Source organism: Macaca mulatta, chromosome 3, assembly GCF_049350105.2.
Source record: "Macaca mulatta isolate MMU2019108-1 chromosome 3, T2T-MMU8v2.0, whole genome shotgun sequence".
Lineage (NCBI taxonomy): Eukaryota > Metazoa > Chordata > Mammalia > Primates > Cercopithecidae > Macaca > Macaca mulatta.
The window spans coordinates 183,727,864-183,749,831 of NC_133408.1; the positions used below are offsets into that span (position 1 = coordinate 183,727,864).

At 40.4% G+C, this 21,968-nt stretch overlaps 1 protein-coding gene across 12 annotated transcripts in view; it reads right to left on the minus strand.

Annotated features, from left to right (window-relative positions):
- Positions 1–715: 715 nt before the first annotated feature.
- TCAF1 (TRPM8 channel associated factor 1) overlaps positions 716–21,968 on the minus strand; it is a 51,619-nt gene continuing 30,366 nt past the window's right edge. For 6 of the 12 annotated variants that reach the window (XM_015135164.3, XM_015135165.3, XM_015135169.3 and 3 more), the window contains 7 exons: positions 12,013–13,007; positions 11,627–11,724; positions 10,283–10,496; positions 9,392–9,631; positions 8,198–8,535; positions 6,470–6,720; positions 716–3,507 (listed from right to left, as the gene is read on the minus strand). In XM_015135164.3, coding sequence (XP_014990650.2) covers positions 3,498–3,507; positions 6,470–6,720; positions 8,198–8,535; positions 9,392–9,631; positions 10,283–10,496; positions 11,627–11,724; positions 12,013–13,007 — 2,146 coding nt within the window. In that variant the 3' untranslated portion in view covers positions 716–3,497. Of the gene's footprint in view, positions 3,508–6,443; positions 6,721–8,197; positions 8,536–9,391; positions 9,632–10,282; positions 10,497–11,626; positions 11,725–12,012; positions 13,008–21,968 lie in introns of all 12 variants that reach the window. The other 6 variants (XM_077997611.1, XM_077997613.1, XM_077997614.1 and 3 more) reach the window with 1 other exon arrangement.

The following is a 21,968-nucleotide window of genomic DNA, read 5'->3' on the forward strand; positions in this document are numbered from 1 at the left end:
TATGAAAACATCACACTATACCCTATAAGTACGTACAATTATTATGAGTCAATTAAAAGTAAAATAAAACTTTTTTTTTTTTTAAAAAAAGAAACTTGGTGGCCTAAAGATTTCCATTAGATAGTTGGCTGTTTCTCCAAAGTACAGGGTTAAAAATAGCTGAAAAGAGGTTATGATGTTCAGGGAAAGTAGCAAAGAGTACACCAGGGAGACTGACAGGTGGACAGAAATCCTCTGACACCAGCTGGCCTCATGTAAGACTAAAACTTATTAAAACTGTCAAATGAAGAGGAGTGCAGGAAAGCTTAGGGCCCTGGAGGGTCCTTCTTGAAATGTTTCCCAGAAAAGGGGCAAACATCAAAGGCCTTCTTGGAAAAGAATAAAGTTGGCAAACTTCATTCAATGTTGTATTGGACATTCTTTCATGCAACAAATATTAAAAAAACCACTAGCTGGTAAGCTTACTCAGCAGACATGGTGAGATCAGCAGTAGGCTTTGTTTTTTGTGGAACACCTGTACAAACAAAAGAATGTGAAGTGTGTTTTAATAACTGGAAGATACTTAATGTGTTTTAACAACTGGAAGATACTTAAGAGACTAGTGGGGAGATATCATGAGCCTGGACACATCAAGTGGACCTAGGTACTTGAGGACCTTGAAAACCATGTTAAAAGCTTTAGCTGGGTTGCATCTTAATCAATGTGAAGTCACTGGAAGATTTTTATTTGGGTTTATTAGAAATTTTTTCAAAGTAATACATGCACAAGGTAAAAAATTAAATAGTACAGAAGGACTTAAAATGAAAAACACAGTTTCCCATCCCACCCTTTTTACATCTAGTCCCATTCCCTAGAGGTAATGCTTTTAACAATATTTATTTTAGATCGTCTGGTAACTAACTTTCTAACTTTAAATAATATGTTTGAGCAATAATTTCCTGACTTAGTGACTTTACACCATCTTTAATAATTCCCCATTACAAAAGATAAGGATTTAACTTACACTATCTCCACTTTCCTTTGTCCATCTCTCTCCAAATGTCTGATAGTTACATCACTTTTTAATACATCTATTGGTTTGATTTATAGCTTTGAACAATATACTAATCCTCTAGTTCTTGTTCCATTAACTGAAGATCTTTTCATCCCCACTTTGAATATATAAGTATCTCTACCGTTGATTCCACCTATCTTCCTCTAATTCTCAATCTCTTTCTGCTTTCTTTCCCTTTGTCAGCATTAATTACTTTCAACTTCAGTTCTGAATAAAAAATGAAGCCTTTCACAGTTTGTCAATAGGCTGATCTGAACACTGAATACTAATAATGATATCAACATTATTTTGGCTAGATACTTCTTACTGAGAGCTTACTATATTTTCTTTCTAGGATATTTTCTTCCCTACACACCCAATATCATCATGCCTGTGCCACAGAAAAGGAAATGTACCTATCAAGCCTCTTCTTATTTTTCATGAATAACTCAAAATCATGCCTCATTTTATTTTGCTCTATAATTGGACCTGAATTTTTTGACATATTGTTGATTTGTCTTTTTCTTGACTAAATAACCTTCTCAAGCATCCCAGCTTCTCAATGATACCATCTATGGCACTGAATGCACATTCTTCCCAGAAAGCCCAAGACTGTGTTCTCATCTGAAATTAGTCTGCTGGATAGCTGTCACTCTAGAGTAAGACATCCTTTTGGATAACTGTCACTCTAGAATGAGACATCCTAAGTAAGGTCCACTGTTTTATAGATCCCATTTCTTCTTCTTTCTGCTGTTTTATGGATCCCATTCCTTCTTCTTTCCTGGTTTTCATCCTCATTTTGCTGGAGAGCTTCCTCAAGATACTTCCTCAGTAAGGGTGCAAAGGAGGGAGACTTTCTGAAAATTTGCCTGTCAGAAAATGTCTTCACTTTGATATTCTTCTTGACAGTTTGCCTTACTGTGAAATTCTAGGTATAAAAATTTTCCATAAGCTATGTGAAGATGTTGACCCATTGACTTCTGGCATTCAGTGTTGCTGATGATAAATCTGTCAGCAGTCTATTTCTCATCCATTTTTGTGTTGAGCTAATTGTGATGACCTCATTTGTTTTCTCCCTGGCCACTTTAATCTCTTCCTTCTATTCTTAATATTCCAAAATTTTACAATATTGTGTCTAGATGTAGATTTTATTGGGACCTCTAAATCTGGAGACTTAGCTTGCTCTGTTCTTCAATTCTTTTTCTTTTTACTTCTTCACCTACATTGTCTCTGTTCTCTCTTCCAGGAACTCCTAACATTAAATATTGATTGTCTATGTCTCTTTTCTTTCTTTATATTTTCTATCTCTTTTTGCTCTTTATCTGGAGAGATTCCCTCAACTTTATTTTCCAGACCGTATACCAAATACTTATAGCAGTCTTATTTTATTTTCAAAGAGATCTTCTTATTCTCAGTTTCCTCTTTCTTTTGCTGCTTTTTAAGAGACAGGGTCTCACTCTGTCCCCCAGGCTGGAGTACAGTGGCACCATCATGGTTCACTGTAGCCCTGAACTTCTGGGCTCAAGTGATCTTCCCATCTCAGCCTCCCAAGTAGCTAGGACCACAGGCACATGCTACCATGCTTGGCTAATTTTTAAAAATTATTTTGTAGAGACAGGGTGTTGCCATCTTGCCTAGGCTGGTCTCGAACTCCTGAGTTTTCTGTTTCTTTGTAGTATCCTGTTTTTCATCTTAAATACACCTCAACTCTCTCTGAAGATGGAATTAAAATTAAGTTATTCTTTCTACATTGTCTTTGTTTCCCTCAGAGTTTGTCATATCTTCAAGGCCCCTAATTCTATCTGGTGACTTTTCTTATTCCTCTTCCCTCCCCATCACCCATGTCTGGGAATTTCTAACTCACTATTCCCATTTAAGAATCAACATAACTGTTAAGTTCTATAACAGTCAGCATGGGTTTCCTCTGCTGTTGTACGGTTAGGTCTGTTTCTTCAGCAAATCTCTTCTATACCTGAAGGCAACAGGCACTTGAGTAGGAGGTCTCAGCTGTCAGTAGAGAATCAGCTACTGGCTGGGGGCACTTATTTCCACTAGAAGAGAAATTTTTTTCTGGAGCACCAACTCTTATGTCTCTGCAGGCAGTCTGTTCAATTCCTTTATACAAACAACAGCAACAATAACAAGACATTTTTAACGGGTATCAATAGTGGAGACTGCCTGTGTTCTGTGCATAAGAGTTGGGGAAGAGTAGGAGAGGGCTCAATTTTACAACCGGAGTAATTCTTCAGTAGACAAACTTTTCAGGTGCTCAAGTCTCTTTGGGGTTATGTTGTTCAGATCAGCTTATATTTTATCTGAAAGGTTCTTCACTCTTTCATTATCATGTTTCATCCACTTTCTCTCTTCCAGAAATGTGCTGAGATCTTCTCCACTTATAACCAAATCCCTTCAGTTTTCTTTGCTGAGATGTGTCAATTCCTTTTTGCATTTCTTGACTTCAATTTCAGTGGGGCCTGGGGAGGGAGGGAAGGTAAACTTATGTTTAGTTCATTATCTCAAATTAGAAATTCCACTGGAGGCTTTTAGACACGGAAGTAACATGGATAACTTTATATTTTAAATATATCCCTGGGATGTACTGCTAAAAATATATTAAAGAGGGCAAGAATGGATACACATATTCTCAAAGATGGAGGTTCTAATTTCCTCTCTGAGAACCTGCAGTGTTTGGGATCTTTGGGAGTCAGGTACTTCACCGAAATAGTCCATCATTCAAAATCCAACAAACTAGAGAACACTTTCATGGTACCCTAGAAAGAATAACCCAGAACCTAAAAGATGTGGCTGATGCTAAAGGGCTCACTCCAGCACTATATATTGGGAAGCACTTCAGGAGCCTACCTTAAATTCTTTGAACTGTCATTTGGGATAAACAAAATGACTTTTTGTTCTGATAAAAATAGATGATGGGTAAGTATATGCAGCCAAAGCTCTGGCAAGTAGGGACATAATGATCCTTTGGTTTGCTGGTTGGCTTATTTATTTACCCATTGATTGGGTCATTCAAAGCACTGTAGTTATGAATGCCCATTCTATAATCAGAATGCCTGAATTCAAATCCCAGATCAACCACTTATTAGCAATATAGCCTCAGATAATTTACCTTATCTTCATTAAATTCAGTTCTGTTTCATAAAATAAAATGAGAGTGATAATAGTTGCCATGTCATGAGATTATTGTGAAGATTAAATGAAACAATCTATATAAAGGAATCACTACAATAACTGGTATACACCTAATAATTGATAACAATTATTTTAAATGTTGAACAAATATCCAATGTCTAATGTTTAAAGCAGCTAGGCAATGGATATTCATGCAATCAGGAGAAATAATCCCAGGACTGACAAATAACATGATAAAGAAATCTACTGGGAGGCCGAGGTGGGTGAATCACCTAGATCAGGAGTTTGAGACCAGCCTGGCCAACACGGCGAAACCCCATCTCTGCTAAAAATACAAAAAAATTAGCTGGGTGTGGTGGTGGGCGCCTGTCATCCCAGCGACTCGGGAGGTTGAGGCAGGAGAATCGCTTGAACCTGGGAGGTGGAGGTTGCAGTGAGCTGAGACCGTGCCATTGCACTCCAGCCTGGGCGACAAGAGTGATACTCCATCTCAAGAAAAAAAAAAATCCAAAGAAAAAACTCTATAGGTCAAATCTTACAGTCTACATATCTACCCAATTACCAATTAAGCAAATAAAATGATATATTAAAATAATTAAAATAAACAGTGAGCTAAAGAAAAACTGGCTGGATGTATATGACAGCAATCAAAAGGAGCCAACTTTAGTTAAAACTATAAAGAAATAGGGGATTCTGAATAAAATTAAAAGGAAGTAAGTTTGGGTGAACTCTATCCAATTATCTTGTTTCAAAGTAAAGTCCTCTATGTGTGTGGACTTTGTCTGCCAAACTGGTGAGTAACTCGACAGGGACTGTGTCTTGAATCTGCGTTACAGAAATATAAACACTGTCATGAAACCAGATACACTCTGTTTGTTAAGGCCAAATGTCATTATGGAATTGATCTCGTTTCTTCAAGACATCTAGTCTTGATTTAATCAAAGAAGGAATTGGATCTGTAAGATAGAACTGGGTAAGGAGATCCAAGGAAGAGCTCCAAATTCACAATGGGGTTCTTATAAATAGCTTTACAAATCTAAGTTTAAAAAACTAAAATTTTTAGCTATTTTTAAAAAACCTATTGTTAATTTCTAAATTCTCTTCCTTTCCTCTCTTCTCTAGAGCTCTTCCTTTAGATTCATAAGGCAACATAGCAGAATCCTTTCAGAGGTTGCTGTATAAAGTGCAACATGGGCTAGGATTAACTACAACCGCCTCTGTAAATATAATCTAAAAGTCAAGTCTAGCTCATAAAAATGATCAGTCAATTCGATAATAATAATGGCAGCAGACGTTTTCTCAACACCTACTACCTGCCAGGGACTGTTCCATTGCTTTTTAAAGGTCTTATAAAATGTAATCTTCACAATAATCCTATGAGATAGATACTATTTTAAAGATGAGAAAACTAAATCAAGTGAAGTTAAGGAAATTGCCAGGGTTATACAATTCGTGGGTGAAAGAACCAGAATTTGAACACAGGCAAGCTACTTGTAGAAAGAGTTATCCTAACCTCTAAATTCTGGAGAGAGGATGGAAAATAGTAAGCTCATTATCCTGTGGACCAGCATAAAATAGAAAAACCCCTTAGATGACATGCTCTGCAGACCTCACAAGCTTCTTCAGAATTTATCAGTCTGAACCTCCAGACAACCCTGTGAACTGGGAATTTTTATCCCCATTTTACACACAGGAAATGAGAGTACCAAGTTGAAATGACTTTCCCAAGAGCTAACCCTACCTAGTTCTGGGCTCTTCCCACTATACCAGAATGCTTGTCTAGCACTTTGAAAACTGCTCAAGTCACAAAATATATGCGCCCATCCGGGAGCTGTCTGGGTCTCATGGTAAATTTGTGTTCCAGTTGAGTTTTATGGTCAAGTTTTTGGAACAACTGATCAAAAACAAAAGCCCAAAGGGAGTCCTCAGGATGCCAACATGAGAACTACCCCCTCTGGGCTATGGCCTATGATGGTGAATCAGGGCTGATATAGAAGCAGGTGCCAAAGCTCTCGGAACTGGGCCAGTGCAGGGTTAGGAGGGAATGTGGCAGCTGAGAGCAGAGGAATAAGATGCAGAAACAGAAGCCCTTGTACCTGAGAAATTCTGATTCCACTTTTGGCTGTGTTCTGAACCCACTTCCTAGAGACAGAAGTCGGTAATAAGGTATACGGCAGTGAACTAAGAGGACAAGGCCAGACCCTGGGAGGCAGAGGTAGAGGAATGAATCCCCACCTCTGCCTACCTCCCCAAACCTCTCTACCTGCCACCTCGATGGGCACTCCTTACATCTGTGTGAGGAGGTACAATTTCATAATATTTTCCTTCCATTCAGGCAGATAGGCCAGGCTGGTAGCCACTTCCTTCTGGATGGGCCAGGCCCAGGCCTCAAAGAACGGAGCCAGGTTCTTCTGCACTTGGTGGGAGAACATCTTGACCCACAGATTCATTTTGTCAACATTATCTGTGGGTAAGTTGGTCTGGTTCCTGTACTCGGTGAAGAGACGGATGAATGGCTCCCAACCAAAGGCTTCCTGTAGCTGGAAAGAGAAAGAAAAATACAGGTGAGATTGAGAAATAAAAGAGGGTCCAACAAGAACCACTATAGTAAGTGAACTTAGTGTATGTAACCCCTTACCCATCAGCTTCACGTCTATCACCGACCTGCTCTCCTCCATTTTGCCTACTGGCCTCATGCCCTGCTCTCCCACATTCTAATCTTAGGAAGGGCCTTGGGACCAGCACGGTGCTCAACACCAAGTGAACACTCAATCAGTGAGGGCCATGGTAATAACTGCAATGCTTAATATCAATATTTTCTACCACTGTCATTATCCATATATCCCACTAGATCATGCAAATGGAGATACGATATTACACAAGGATTTAAAATGGGCAGAATTGGAAAAATCCTCTTATCTCTCAAGAGTTGAAAAGTGAAACCTCAATAATAGGGAAACTTCCACCTCATCCTGGCACAAAGAAATCCTCATTAATCATAGATCTTTGTCAATGTGCAAGGCTATTAAAATGGCCTTTGGGGAAAAAAGTGACTTGGATAGAAGTAGAAGACTACAGATTGTCTGGGTAACTAGAATTAAGAGTGAGTTGTAATTTTTGATAAAGGCAGCCATCCTGAGGCTGTTGAGTTACAGAGCTTGAATTATGAAGCACTTGAGCAGCTCTCCAGACCAACTTCACATTTATTTCACCAGTGAGAAACTTGGTGTTCCTGGGGCAAAGCAGCCATAACAAGGTTGAAGTGGAGCCTCGCTGGCTGTTTCCCATAATTCTCATGGCAGTGGGAATGAATAAGAGAGCCTCCAGCAGGTGGAAGAACCAGAATAGCGCATGCTTGGCCTGAGACTGAGTTCTGAAATTCAAGGTGATGAAACTCTCCAGTTTCATGCCAGGAACTGATCCAGGCATTGCAGGGAGGGAACTGGGCATTAAACAACTGGTCAAAGGCAAGGCCACCTCCTTGTCCAGGTCAGTGAGGACTCTTGGACTGCCTACATAACGGGGACTCTGAGGCATGGCCAAGGCATAATGAGAAGATGGTACATTCATCTAAGGAAAAAAACGTAAGTCATAGCCTATGGATTATGTGTATGGGGGAGGGGAGACTGGTTTTAGATAGCTATCAAGTAGGAGAGTTTGGCTTCAGTCTCAGGTATGTCTGGCTTTAAAGCCAGAGACAGTGAGTACATGTATAGTACTTTATTTGCCTCTACCATTTTTAACCTTTCTCAGTGCTTTCTATTTACTATCATGTAGCTCTATGGGGTGGAAGGTGAGGCTCAGGCAATTAAATCCACTTGAGGGTCATGCAAAGCGATACACGGAGAGACATCATCAATACGACTGTCACAGTTGGACTTTGTCAGGGCCCCCATATCCTGGTGTGGGAGACAGGGGCCATGGGAGGTCTTCTGGGCCACTAGAATATTATCTGACAGTTCCCCAGATGGTCCCCACAGTAGGGGTCCCCCGTCACCTGCCATTCTTGCCCAGTACCTGTAAATACGTTTCCAGTGCGGTCCATGCATTCCAGTTTTTCACATTGGGACCCTTGCTCAGGTAGATTCTGACTCTTTTCTCCCGAACTGGGGGCCACAGAGCAATATTGGCACGGCTTCGAGGAATGCCCAAGACCGTCTCATGCACATACACACACCACAGGTTGCAAGTGGCCTCGGTGGTGTGTGGTGGGAACTCCCACTCCTGCCGCTGCTGGTTGCGGCCCAGCTCGTGGACGGGGCCCCACAGCCCCTTGGTTCTGATGAGCTTCTCGTTGATGAGCTCCTGCACTGACTCCAGATGGCACATGATGGGGTACCCTGCATGCATCCAGCCTGGAAAATGCAGGAGGGAAGAGAGAGTTAGGGTCCTCCCCATTTAACTGGTAACATTCTTCTGTGTATTGTGTCTGTTTGAAAACAGTAACCCCAGCCAAATTCCAGCACACCATAACGCTCAGAAAAGCAACCCAAACCCAAACCCTGCTAGGTGTTCCTTCTCCTCTTCTCATTCTGTAAGAATTCCTTCATCTTCACTCTGACACAAAATAGTGCGACTATGGAAGGAGACGCAGCTTAGAGATAAGGAGCCATTCATGTTACCATTCAATTTTTCTATTTTGATGAGGATGCCTTATCCATGGGAACGTGTGTCACTATAACCTTTTCTCAAAATTCAGAGCTCTTTAAGGTAGCTCCTCTCTCACTGTTCAGATATGGCGTTGCCACATCAACACAAGTTTACAGTGAGCATCTGTATAAGAGAAGAAAATGAGGGTCCAGAGAAATTCCCATGTTTCTTTAATGTCTGTATATTTCCCTCATTTTTCATGTTACTTGACCATAGGCAAAGATCACTTTATTCAGTGTGTTCATAAAGTTGTAAAATATCCCTGTTCCAACCCAACAATTCTGACCTAGGTCAAGGCCCTCTGCCATTTTTACCGGCTTGAAGTCCCTGATGAATGCCTGTGAAAGCTCAGGTGACATTTCTTGATGTCCTTGACATGCTGACATAAACTGTTATATATATATTATATATATATTTCCTTCCCATTTAAATATCAAGGATACATCTATATGTCTTGCTAGCAAAATATGTTTCCCCTAATGGCTGCCTACTGCATGGCTGATGAAGCACAGGAAGGCGCTCGGAGGCAGCATGCACAGAGGGTTTGCTTGGAGCACCCACCCACTGAGATCTGCACGTCGGCAACAATCCTCTGAGGCAGGCGCAGAGGGAAGGGCTCAGCTCCCAGTCGCGCCACAGCCTGCATCACCTCGTCCCAGAGGCGGAGCAGCGGCTCAGGGTTCTCCAGAGTACGAAGATTTGCGGTCGGCACGGTCAGAATGATGTTGTCCGTGGCCAGCTCTCCCCAGGGCCCTGGATTCTCCTGGATACGCCTCTTCCACTCCTCCAGGGTGGTCTCCCCTAGGAAGAGAGATCATGGAGCTTGAAATCCTTTCCCAAATCCCACAAATGACAACATACAGCTTGGACTCCAGGAAGAGAACACCAAAATCATGAACTGCCACATCCCTCCTCTTTTTGAAAAAAATTAATTTAAAGTTCCGGGATACGTGTGCAGGACATGCAGGTTTGTTCCATAGGTGAAAGTGTGTGATGGTGGTTTGCTGCACCTATCAACCCATCACCTAGGTATTAAGCCTAGCATGCATTAGCTATTTATCCTGATGCTTTCCCTCCATCTGCCCTGCTACCCACCCCACTGATATGCCCCCATGTGTGTTGTTACCCTCCCTGTGTCCATGTGTTCTCACTCTTCAGCTCCCACTTACAAGTAAGAACACGTCGTGTTTGGTTTTCTGTTCCTGCATTAGTTTGCTGAGGCCATATCCCTTTTCTCTATGCTTTTTCTATGAAGTCCCCAAGGATGTGGTTTGGTCTTTATCTGTACAACCCCAAAGCCGAATCTAAGGAAGCTGACCCTCCTTCCTCTATTAGTCCATGTCTCTCTCCTTGTGCATTAAACAGGCTTTAGTCACCTCGTGGACTCCCACGCTCTCTGGAGTCATCCCAGTTCTTCCCCTTCCCTTGGGAGCACCCAGGGCTTCCACTCACCCAGCTTGTAGTATGGAGCATGCACAGCCCCCTTCACGGTGATGGGCACAGAACCCAGTTTGCTGTTCTGAGGCACAATTATATAGAGGAGTCCACCCCAGAGGCACGTGATCGATTTTGTGGGTTTGTCCAAGCAGCACCGGTTAATTACGAGTGGGCCTCGGAAAAGCTTGCTGGCCCTGGTCAGGTCATCTGTGTGGCAGCCGATCTGTATCTGGAGCAGAGAGATTCCCCCCACAGAGTCACCATGGGACACGAATGGGTGGAAGAAGAGAGCCCAGCAAGGGACTCAGGATGGGTCATTCAGCCATGACCCCACGCGAGCCCAGCCTTCCCACCACTGATGAACCATGTGTGATACCCCCGCGAAACTGTAGCATTCCTTGGGGCATATGGGCTGAAGAATGTATAAATATTTTCCCAAGGCATTCAAACAGCTCCATAATGGGTCATGTTAGATAGATATTAATGTGAGGAGTGCCAGGTGTAACCTATAAGGCCAATTCTGAGGAGGGCTGACTCCCATGCCCAGTCCTCTGGTGTTGCTAACAAATAGAACACTCGGTCTCCTATCTCATGGTGGTGATTCCGGCATTTGGAATGGGGCAGAGGGAACCCTGCCTTTTGCTGATCAGAGAGAGGGCCCAGTGGGAGGCGGTGTAATCTGGCTAAGATAGTGGAGGGTTGATTCAGTTTCTCCCCTTTCTCCAAGCTCTCTTCCTGGGCAGGTACTTGGCAGAGTCCTAGGATTCTTTTCCCTGGGTTTATGCTCACCAAGTTCCAGGATAGGCACAGGCACAGAATAGATGCTAACCATCACAGTGACCCTCAAGGGGGATAGGGAAGGACAGCAAGCTCATTTTGCAAATGGGGTGTATCTCTACGTGAAACTGACAGAGGGAAGGTGAACTGGGCAATTGAGGAATGGTCTTGGGTGTCACGGGGAAGAAGCCAAAGTCAGAAAGACCTTGTGCTACCATGGGAATGGATACGGAGATGAACAGTGAACTCAGATTTACTGAATGCCTACTCTGTGCGAGGTTACCTTCCATTTCATATCTCTTATTCCCTACTCTAGGATGTAAGTCAAAAGCACAAAACTTAAGAGCCAGAAATTAGTTAGGTATGAGTCCTGGGCACTTATTTGTATTAGCTCTATACATTTCAATCAATCAATCAATCAATCAGCTTTTCTGCACCTTAGTTACTTCATCCTTAAAACAAGGGTAAAATCACCTGCTCTGTATTACCAACAGGGCTTTGTGAGGATCAAATAAGATACTGACTGTGCTAGGAAAAGCCTTTGGGTTGCATGTCACATGGTGAGGTGGGGCATGGCCTTACCTTCAGGTCAGCAGAGGCAGCAGCTTCAGGCAGTGAGACTTCTATAATTTGCCTTCCAGGTATGTAGAGCCCAGTACTCATCCAGCAATATCTGGTGCCTGCCAAAAGCAGGAGGGGTAGGCAGACTTTATCCCTCCTCCATGATGCCATCTCCACCCAGCGTCACCAGAGACCCCTCATAAGCACATATCTTCCCCTTCGTGCTGCCCCGACTCAACTCTTCCAAACAGTACTTAAAATCCCAACCCTTATCTTCTTCAAAGTTCATGGTAAAAAATGGAGACCACCCTCTGGACATGATCGGGTCCGTGAAATGGACTGCTGACGTCAGCCTGTCCCCGTTCCTCCGTTCCCGTAATACTGAGCTCCCAACCCTTGTTCCTTACCTGGATTGGTGCAGTTGACCTCGACGGTGATAGGAGATTCTGAGGGGCGCAGATAGGGGCTGCTGTACATATCTTCAATTTCTGGGACTAACAGAGAGAGGTCACTTCCGGAGTGGGCCAGCCCTGTGGCCAGGGAAAGCATAGCACCCCTGCAGCAGTCATTGATAACAGGGTTCTCTCGGGTTGCTACTGGGAGCCGGTATCGACTTAGCAGCTTCCTCAGGAGTCGATGCACAGACATGTAGGCAGGGATCTCTTCTGCGGGAATCTGCAGGAAAGCTGCACCATCTGGTCCCAGCTTTGCCAACCAGCCCTTTTCCACATTTCCTCTCTTCCTGCCCATTATAACCTGGAACTCGGCCAAGGTGGAGCGGAAGTGATAGGTCCTTATCCCTGCTTTAGGAGTACGAAAGGGCCCTGGATTGAGGCTTTGGCTTGTAATGCTGATGCCAAAGGGGTTGAGGAGGAGGTTTCCTGGGAATCGAGCCAAAGGGGACACTCCGGGATTCTTGAAGGCCCACCACCAGGCTTGGGCTCCAACAAACAGCCCGCCACCCTCTGCTACAAACTCCTGCAGTTCTTTGACCCCCACTTCGCTCACGGGTTCAAAGCAATAGACACTTGCATCACTGGTCAGATTGGGCTCGATGCTGGTGTCTATGCCCCCCACTGCGAGGAGGCCACTCAGGGTTCTCAGCTCTGTCTGCACCACGATCTTGCCTCTGCGGCCCCCATCCAGCCAGCGGACGGCATTGAGCAGAAAGGGGCCCAGTTTACCAACAGTGAATAATACCTTATGGCCAGTCACAACCACCCGGCCCCGGCCATAGCGGGCAGCCGCTATAACACAGCCATGGTAGGAATCTAACCCTAGAGGAAAGGCTAAAGCCCCATGCACTAGCAGCTGGGATGGGAAACAATCCGAGTTGCTGATGTCCAGCTCTGAAATCCCATGCAGAAGCTCCTCTCTGTCCTCGGAGAGGTCATCTTCACAACTGCAAAAGACACATGCATTCTTTATGAGAGGTACAGTTCTGTACAAAGCTGTTAGAACAGTGGACAGCATACAGTGAGTGCTATAGATGTGTTAACTTTGCTAATATTGTTGTTTTGAGTTCTTAGGGGAAAGTTGGGAGAACAAAATGGACACATCTGACCTCACTGGGTATGGAGACTTGTTGGAGGGGTGGCAGAGGGACTCAGTGTTAATTCTGCTCTGCTCATTCTTAGAGCACAAATTCTCCAATGGAAATTGCAAAGGGAGCCCTGCTGTGTTTACCCAATACCATGTCTTAAATACTCCAGATTTAAGTTCATGGTTATTTCAACCCTCTAAGCAATACATATATAAAAAAAAGAATGGGAAATCGTGGTTTTTTTTTTTTTCCTTGTAAGGCGTCTTATTTATAAATGCAGGAAATTGCTGCTAATTTCCTACAAATAAAGTCTGGAAGGCCAAGTCAGTAGTGCTAGTGAAGAATCATTATCTCAAAAGGTGGGGTAGGGGAACTGACTGGCCTCAACTCTAGTGGGAACTTCTGGTTACTGGAGCCCAAGAGGACTTTACTGTCTGCATCTAGAACTCCACTTGTTCACTGCCTGCCCAACAGAAGCGATGCACATCCATGCTATAAGGTTTTGCTCAGCACCATCTGTTTACTGTCTGTGGGTAGTAACCCAGCCCTAGAAGTCCTCAAGATGCCCACAGATCCGAACTGAGATGGAACACTGGATAAGGTGGGGTTAAGGAGTAGAGTGGCTTCTCTAGCTTGAGATTCCAGAGTTGGTTCTGTCACTTTTGTTAGGTAAAGCTATGGCAATTGTATAGCAGGATGCAGCTGTAAGATAACACCAAAAAATAGGGGTCAGGTAGACAACAAATTTGCAGTATTCGTGCTGTACTCTCTATGGCTGGCAGAGCTCTACCGATGGGAAAGCTATGGTTGTCTTAGCAAGTACAAACCTTTACTAAAGATACAGCTACCACCATACTAATTGGCAGATGAGTCTCTAACTCCATAAACAACTATCATTAACATCATTCAACTATCTCTTCTTGCTCTGTTTTGAGGCTTACCAAACAACTCTGTGATTATAATATTGCTTTCCATGATCACCTGCCTAATGAGAGAAAGAAGTCACTGGCTAGGCCAACCAGAATATTCTAGATTTGTAACATTTATTTATTTTATTCAAGCAACATTTTGGATAGTCTGTATTTAATTTGGTGACTCTAAAATTTTTTTTAAATTCATTTTTAATTGTAGTACTTTAAACATGTATGCAAAATTTAATGAAAAATGTGTTTTAGTTCTCATAATTAGAGTTCTGTTTATACATTTTTTTCTCTTTTATTTTTGATTTTTTAATTTAATGGAGAGGAGGGCTCACTATGTTGCTCAGATTGGTCTTGAACTCCTGGGCTCAAGCAATCCTCCTGCCTTGGCCTCCCAAAGTGCTGGGATTGTAGGCATGAGCCATGGCACCTGGCCTTCTTTACAGATTTCATGCAATTATTTTTTTTTAAGAGTAAAATCAGTGAAGAGGTGGGCTACTGTGCTCTAAGTGAATACATCAGCTTCAGGATTTCTACACAAGTCTACTGACAAGATGAGAGATATTAAACCTGCAAAGCTGAGATTCAGACACTGAGTTATTAGAACTTCATCTGAACAATGAGACTACATGAGGTCTTGCTCAGTGCTTAGCCAGGGGGCACCCTGGGAGGCATCTGTCTATTAGTTCCAACAGCCATGATTTATATACAGTAGGGGCTAAGTAGTTCTTTCATATATTGAAAAAATGAGTTGGATTTTACTTTTCTTCCTTACCCTCTTCTGAAGTGAAACAAAAGTTATTTAAAAAAATAAATCCTGGTGAAACCCTGTCTCTACAAAAATACAAAAATTAGCTGGGCATGATGGCAGGTGCCTATAATCCCAGCTATTCAGGAGGCTGAGGCAGCAGAATTGCTTGAACCCAGGAGGTGGAGGTTGCAGTGAGCTGAGATCGTGCCAATGCACTCCAGCCTGGGCGACAGAGTGAAACTCCGTCTCAATATAAATAAATAAATAAATAAATAAATAAATAAATAAATCCATAATAGCACGGGATTTTGAGAAGAGTGCCATCTGCAAACTGGGATAGTGGGGACATTTATAAAAAATATAAATCAAATGGAATCTGATTGATCAGAAAGCCATGAGAACAGAAGACTCTAACTGTATACATGTGAAAGAGAAGATCAGGAGAACAAAGGACCAAGGATTATCATTTGTCCCAAGAAAATGCTCTGCAGTAATCAATAATGATCAACCTAGGATTTAAATGTAATTTAAAATTTAAATAGACAAGAACCACAAAATATTTGACGAGAATTAACAGCATGAAAGAGAAGCACCCAACTAAACTCCCAAGGGAACAACAGCAACAAATGGAGAAGAACGTTCTAAGTATGAATTGCATGTCATCAGAAAGTTCTAAGAAGATATATTACCTCTCTCTTGGAAAAATGGGACAGGCTACTCTAAAAAGTTATTGATTAGGCCGGGCGCGGTGGCTCACGCCTGTAATCCCAGCATTTTGGGAGGCCGAGGCGGGCGGATCACAAGGTCTGGAGACTAAGACCATCTGGCTAACACGGTGAAACCCTGTCTCTACTAAAAATACAAAAAAAATAGCCAGGCGCGGTGGCGGGCGCCTCCTGCTACTCAGGAGGTTGAGGCAGGAGAATGGCGTGAACTGGGGAGGCAGAGCTTGCAGTGAGCCGAGATCACGCCACTGCATTCCGGCCTGGGTGACAGAGCAAGACTCCGTCTCAAACAACAACAAAAACAAAAACAAAGAAACAAAAAAAGTCAAATAAATAGGAAAAGAGAATAAAACAATGGTGGTTACTAGGGATGAGGAGGGGAGGAAACAGGGAGGAGAACGTCAGAGGGTGGAAATTTTCACTTAGGTAGAATGAGTAAGCCTAGATAACTATGGATGACATGAAGACTATCTTGAATAATGTATACTGAAATTTTGCTAAGAGAGTAGGGTGCTTTTACCACACACATATTGAACAGAAGTAACTACGGAAGGTGATGGATATGTAAATTTGTCTGATTATGGTAACCATTTTGCTCTGTATATCAAAACTTGTTGTACACTTAAATATATATAGTAAAGTAAATTAAAAATGGTAAATGGGTTGATTTAAATATAAAAAAGAAAAGTGCAAGTTTCAAAAATTTATGCATTGTATGCTATGTTTAATTTGTGAAATATCTGGAACAATATGTATCTATGCACATATACTTCCATCAAAAACAAACAGAGAAAAAAAATAAAGAAACTAATGAAATTGGGTACCTACAGGAGTTACTGGGAACAGATTACAAGTAATAGGGAAGAGAATGAGACTTCTTTAATTGCACCCATTTAAATGGTGTTGAAATTTCAAACATGCCCATTTTTAACAATCATCTTCATTGATGTGATAAAATTCACAAAGTACATCTTGATGAGCTTTTGCTAAGTTTATACATCTGAGTAACCACCACTACCACCACCACAGTGAAAATATACAACTTTTTTATCACTCTCAAAAGCTACCTTTTGCCCCAGTATGATCAATCCAGGTCCCACACACAACCACAGGCAACTACTGATGTACTTTCTATCCATAAACATTAGATTTGTCTTTTCTAAAGCTTCATATAATGTAATAATAAAGTATGTACTCCTTTGAGTTTGGCTTCTTTCACTCAGAATAACTTCGTGAGAACCATGCATACTGTGGCACTATCCGTAATGCATCCTCATCTACAGCTGTGTATTATGCCATCCTGGGGATAGTCTTCACTTTGTTAATCCTGTCATCTGTTGATGGACATTTGGGTAGTCTTTGGTTTGGGCTTGCTGCCCTAAACATTAATGTACAAGTTTTTGTGTGGACATGTTTTCCTTTCTCTTGGATAAAGGGTGATGAAATGGCTAAATTGTATGTTAATTGTCAGTTAACTTTATATGAAATTGCCAAACCATCTTCCAAAGTGGTTGTGTCATTTTATATTCCCACTGGCGATGTATAAAACCACATTCTTGTCAACAATTCATATAGTGAGTCTTTAATTTTAGCCATTTTTATGGCGCCATAGGGTATTTCATTGTGATTTTAGTTTTTGCATTTCTCTGAGGATTAATGATACAATCATATGGGCTTTTTGGCCTTTTATATTTTATCTTTTGTGAAATGTGTTAAAATATTTAGGCTTAAAAAAAAAACAAACTTGCAGGATGTGGTATCTCATGCCTATAATCCCAGCACTTTGGGAGGCCAAGGCAGGACTGCTTGAGCCCAGGAGGCTGAGAACAGCCTGGGCAATATGGCGAGACTCCATGTCTACAAAAAATTTTTTAAATGGCCAGGTGTGGTGGTGTGCACCTGTAGTCCCGGCTACTCAGGAGACTGAGGAGAAAGGACTGCATGAGTGCCATGTTTGTGCCACTGCACTTCAGCCTGGGACAGAAAGGGAGACCCTGTCTCAGGAAACAGAAACAAAAACAAACAAACATGGGTGGTCTTATTATTGGAATGTAAGAGTTCTCTGTGTATTCTGAATGCAAGTCCATTGTCAGATATAAGTATTGCGAATATTTTTTTTCCAGTCTGCGGCTTGCCTTTTTGTTTCCTTAATACTGACTATTGAACTGAAGAAGCTATTTACTTTTAAAAAATAACGCTCAGGCCGGGCGCGGTGGCTCAAGCCTGTAATCCCAGCACTTTGGGAGGCCGAGACGGGCGGATCACGAGGTCAGGAGTTCGAGACCATCCTGGCTAACACGGTGAAACCCCGTCTCTACTAAAAAAACACGAAAAACTAGCCGGGCGAGGTGGCGGGCGCCTGTAGTCCCAGCTACTCGGGAGGCTGAGGCAGGAGAATGGCGTGAACCCGGGAGGCGGAGCTTGCAGTGAGCTGAGATCCGGCCACTGCACTCCAGCCTGGGCGACAGAGTGAGACTCCGTCCCAAAAAAAAAAAAAAAAAAAAAAACAACGCTCAATTTATTAATCTTTTCCTTTTATGGTTTATGTACTTTTTGTGTTCTATGTAGGCAAAAATTGCAAAGGTCAAGGTCACAGATATTTTCTCCTATGTTTTCATTTAGAAGTTTTTAAAATTTAGCTTTTGCATTTAGGTCTAGATCTATTTTTAAATATTTGCTTTTATGGAGTGGGGTGAGGGTCACAATTCACCAGTTGTTCCAGAACCATATGTTGAAAAGACTGTCATTTCCTCATTGAATTACCTGAGCAACTTTGTCAAAAAACAATTGACCATAAATCTGTGGGTCTATCTCTAAACTATCTGGTCTGTTTCATTGATCTGCATGTCTATCTTTATGCCAATATCAAAGTGTTTTGACTACTTCATCTCTGTAAAAAGTCTTAAAACTAGCCTGTGTTAGTTCTATTTCATTTGTATATTTTTAGAATCAATTTGAACTATGGACTGCATTAAATCTGTAGGTTAATGGGGGGAAACTGACATCTTAAAATATCAAGTTTTCTGATCCATCAACATGGTATATTTCTCCATCTCTTTAGGTTTTATTTAATTTCTCTCAAAGATGTTTTGTAGTTTTCACCATACAGGTCTCATGACATATCTTGTTAACTTTAACACTTATTACTTCATAATTTGGGTTCTATTCTAAATGTTGTATTTTTAAATTTTAATTACCAATTGTTGGTTGCTAATATATTAAAAAAGTAATTGGTTTTTGTAAATTGATTTTTGTATCTTACAACCATGTTAAAATTAATTATTATAGTTTTTCTGTAGATATTTTAGGATTTTTTTTTACACAGATGATCATGCTTTTTGCAAATACTTATAAAAATAAAATAATTCCATTCTAGGAAATGCTCTGCTGACTTCATGTTTAAATGGATCTTGTCATTTAAAAATCTTCTAAATGTGTAAAATACTTTTTTCTTTTAAATTTGTTTTCTGACACCAAGATTCAATCATTTCCTGTCTTTTGGCTCAGTGTTCTAGAAAAACAAAACACATATATAAATTTTTATTTTTAGTTTCCAATCTCTATGCCTCATTTTCCTTGCCTTATTACACTGGGTAGGACCTGTAGCACAATGTTGAATAGAAGAGGTGAGAGCAGGTATTATTCCTTGTCTTGTTCTCAGTCTTAGGGGGAAATGTTCAGTATTCACCATTAAGAATATTTTTAACTATATATTTTTCATAGACATTTTTATCAGGTTGAAGAAGTTCCTTTTTATTTCTCATTTGCTGAAATTTTATCATAATTTGGTATGATTTGGTATTGAATTCGGTCAATATTTTGTATGTGTATTATTGAATTATATGGTTTTTCTTCTTCTTTTTTTTTTTTTTTTTTTTTTTGAGACAGTCTCACTCTGTTGCCCAGGCTTAGTACAGAGGCACGATCTCAGCTCACTGCAACCTCCGCCTCCCAGGTTCAAATAATTCTCACGCCTCAGCCTCCCCAGTAGCTGGGGCTGCAGGCACACACCACCATGCCCAGCTAACTTTTATATTTTAATAGAGGCAGTGTTTCACCATGGTGGTCAGGCCGGTCTCAAATAAACTCCTGATCTCAAATGATCCACTCACCTTGGCCTCCCAAAGTGCTGGGATTACAGGTGTGAGCCACCATGCCCGGTTTTTCTCATTCATTCTATTAATATGGTGAGTTAATCTGATTATTGAATGTTAAACCAGTCATTCATCCTAGGATAGCCTTACTTGGTCATAATGTATTATTCTTTTTATATATTTCTGTATTCTATTAATATTTTATTAAGAACTTTTTCATCTATATTTATGAAGGATATTGTTTTGTAGCTTTCTTACCATGTCCTTTTCTGGTTTCAGTATTAGAGAAATGCTGTTTTAATAAATCAAGTTGGAAAATCTTCCCTCCTTTTCTATTTTTAAAAAGTTTATGTAGGATTTGTATTATTTGTTCCTTGAATGTTTGATAAAATTCATCAATGAAGCTGTCTGGGCCTGGAATTTTCTTTGTGTTGTTGATTTTAAATACAATTTCTATTTTGAAGTGTAAGAAAATTGAAAACTTGCAATAGTAAAACATCCATTGCACATTTGTCAAAACTAAGAAGTCAACAGTGATCAAATACTACTAACTAAACTCCAGATTTTATATAAATATCATCAGTCTTCACACCAATGTCTTTTAGGACCCAATCCAGGATACCACATTGCATTTAGTGTTGGAATGTTTAAAATTACAATTAAATTTATTTAGCATATATTTCAAGTTTCTTTTTGTACCAATTTTGGTAATTTTTGTCTGTCAGGAAATTGGTCTATCTCATCTAAGTTGTCAAATTCATTGGCATAAAGTTGTAATATTCCCTTATTATCCTTGTAATGTCTGTAGGATCAGTACTAATGTTCCTTCTTCTATTCCTGAAATTCATAATTTGTGTTATCTCTCCTATTGTCATAGTCTATCTAGAGGTTAATCACTTCTAATGACTTTTTTTCAACTAATCAGCTTTTGGTTTTAGTGATTTACTTTTTTTTTTTTTAAGTTGTTTCACAGATTTCTGCTCTCTTTATTATTTCCTTGTTTCTTCTACAAATTTTGGTTTAATTCAATTTCCTTTTTTAGATTCTTAATATGGAAACATAGTTAATTGAGTTTCAACTTTTCTTCTTTCCTAATAAAAGTATTTAAAGGCATATCTTTCTTAGCAATGTTTTAATAGAATTCTACATGTTATGCTTTCATTTTTATTCAGTTCTAAATATTTTCTAATTTCCTTTGTAATTTCTGCTTTGACTTAAGGAGTATTTAGAAACACGTTTTTAAATTTACAAATATTTAGGAATTTTTCAGATATGTTTTATGTTATTTAATTCTAATTTAATTCCACTGTGATGAGGACATACATGGTATGATTTCAATTCTTTTACTCTTGCTAAGGCTTATTTTATAGCACAGCAAATGGTCTATCTTCATGAATATTTCATGTGCACATAAAAGAATGTGTATTCTGCTATGGTAGCCATGCTAACTGTTAGCATTCATAAAATAAAATTAAATAAACAAATATGGAGAAAACCCCACATGGAATAAAAACAGGCCCAAATGTAAAAAGCAACTCAAATACTTTTGAATATAGTACTTGCTGGACTCTATATGCTCAGGGTGGTATATTCGGAAGGTAAAAATAACTTATCAAGTTTGTTATTGGTAATAGTATGGGTATAGTAATCATGAAACTCATTTGTGTGTATTACTGGACTGGGCAAATAAGGAAATGCTGAAGCTGCTGAAACCAGGATTCTCACTATGGCAGAAGAATACTAATATGGAATGAGTGAAAGAGAAGAAGAATCCTGTGGTTTTGAATTAAAATTGGGGGTATCAGTATGAATGTATGATTAAAAGATATCATGGCTGTCTCTTCTGAGGAACCCAGAAATGATGACACCATAGCAGTGAGCATGCTTTAGATCTTGGTTTCTAAATACCATTCACCACTAAAAGGAACTAGCATTCCTTGAGGAAATGGCTGAATCCAGGTTTTGAACCAGAAAAGTACAACATAAACTTGCAACATCGTTTTATGTCAGAAATTAAGTAAATACTAAAAAAAAAAAAAAACTGATGGGCCCAGGAGACAGCTTAATGAGGCTTTAACTTGCCAAATGTGAGACAACTTGACCTTTAAAAAATACTGACTATAAATGGATTGTAAAAAAATTCGATCTTAAAAGAAAAGGATCCATGAGTATAGAGTGATACTAAAACAAACATTTAAAAAGAACAAACCTAACAGTAAATGTGAAGGTGGGGAGGCAAAGGTCTTATTTACCAAAGGATGTCAATCAGTTCTTGGAGAAATTTACAAGTAAACCAACACGTAGCCTGAGGTAAGTGCTATGATATTAGG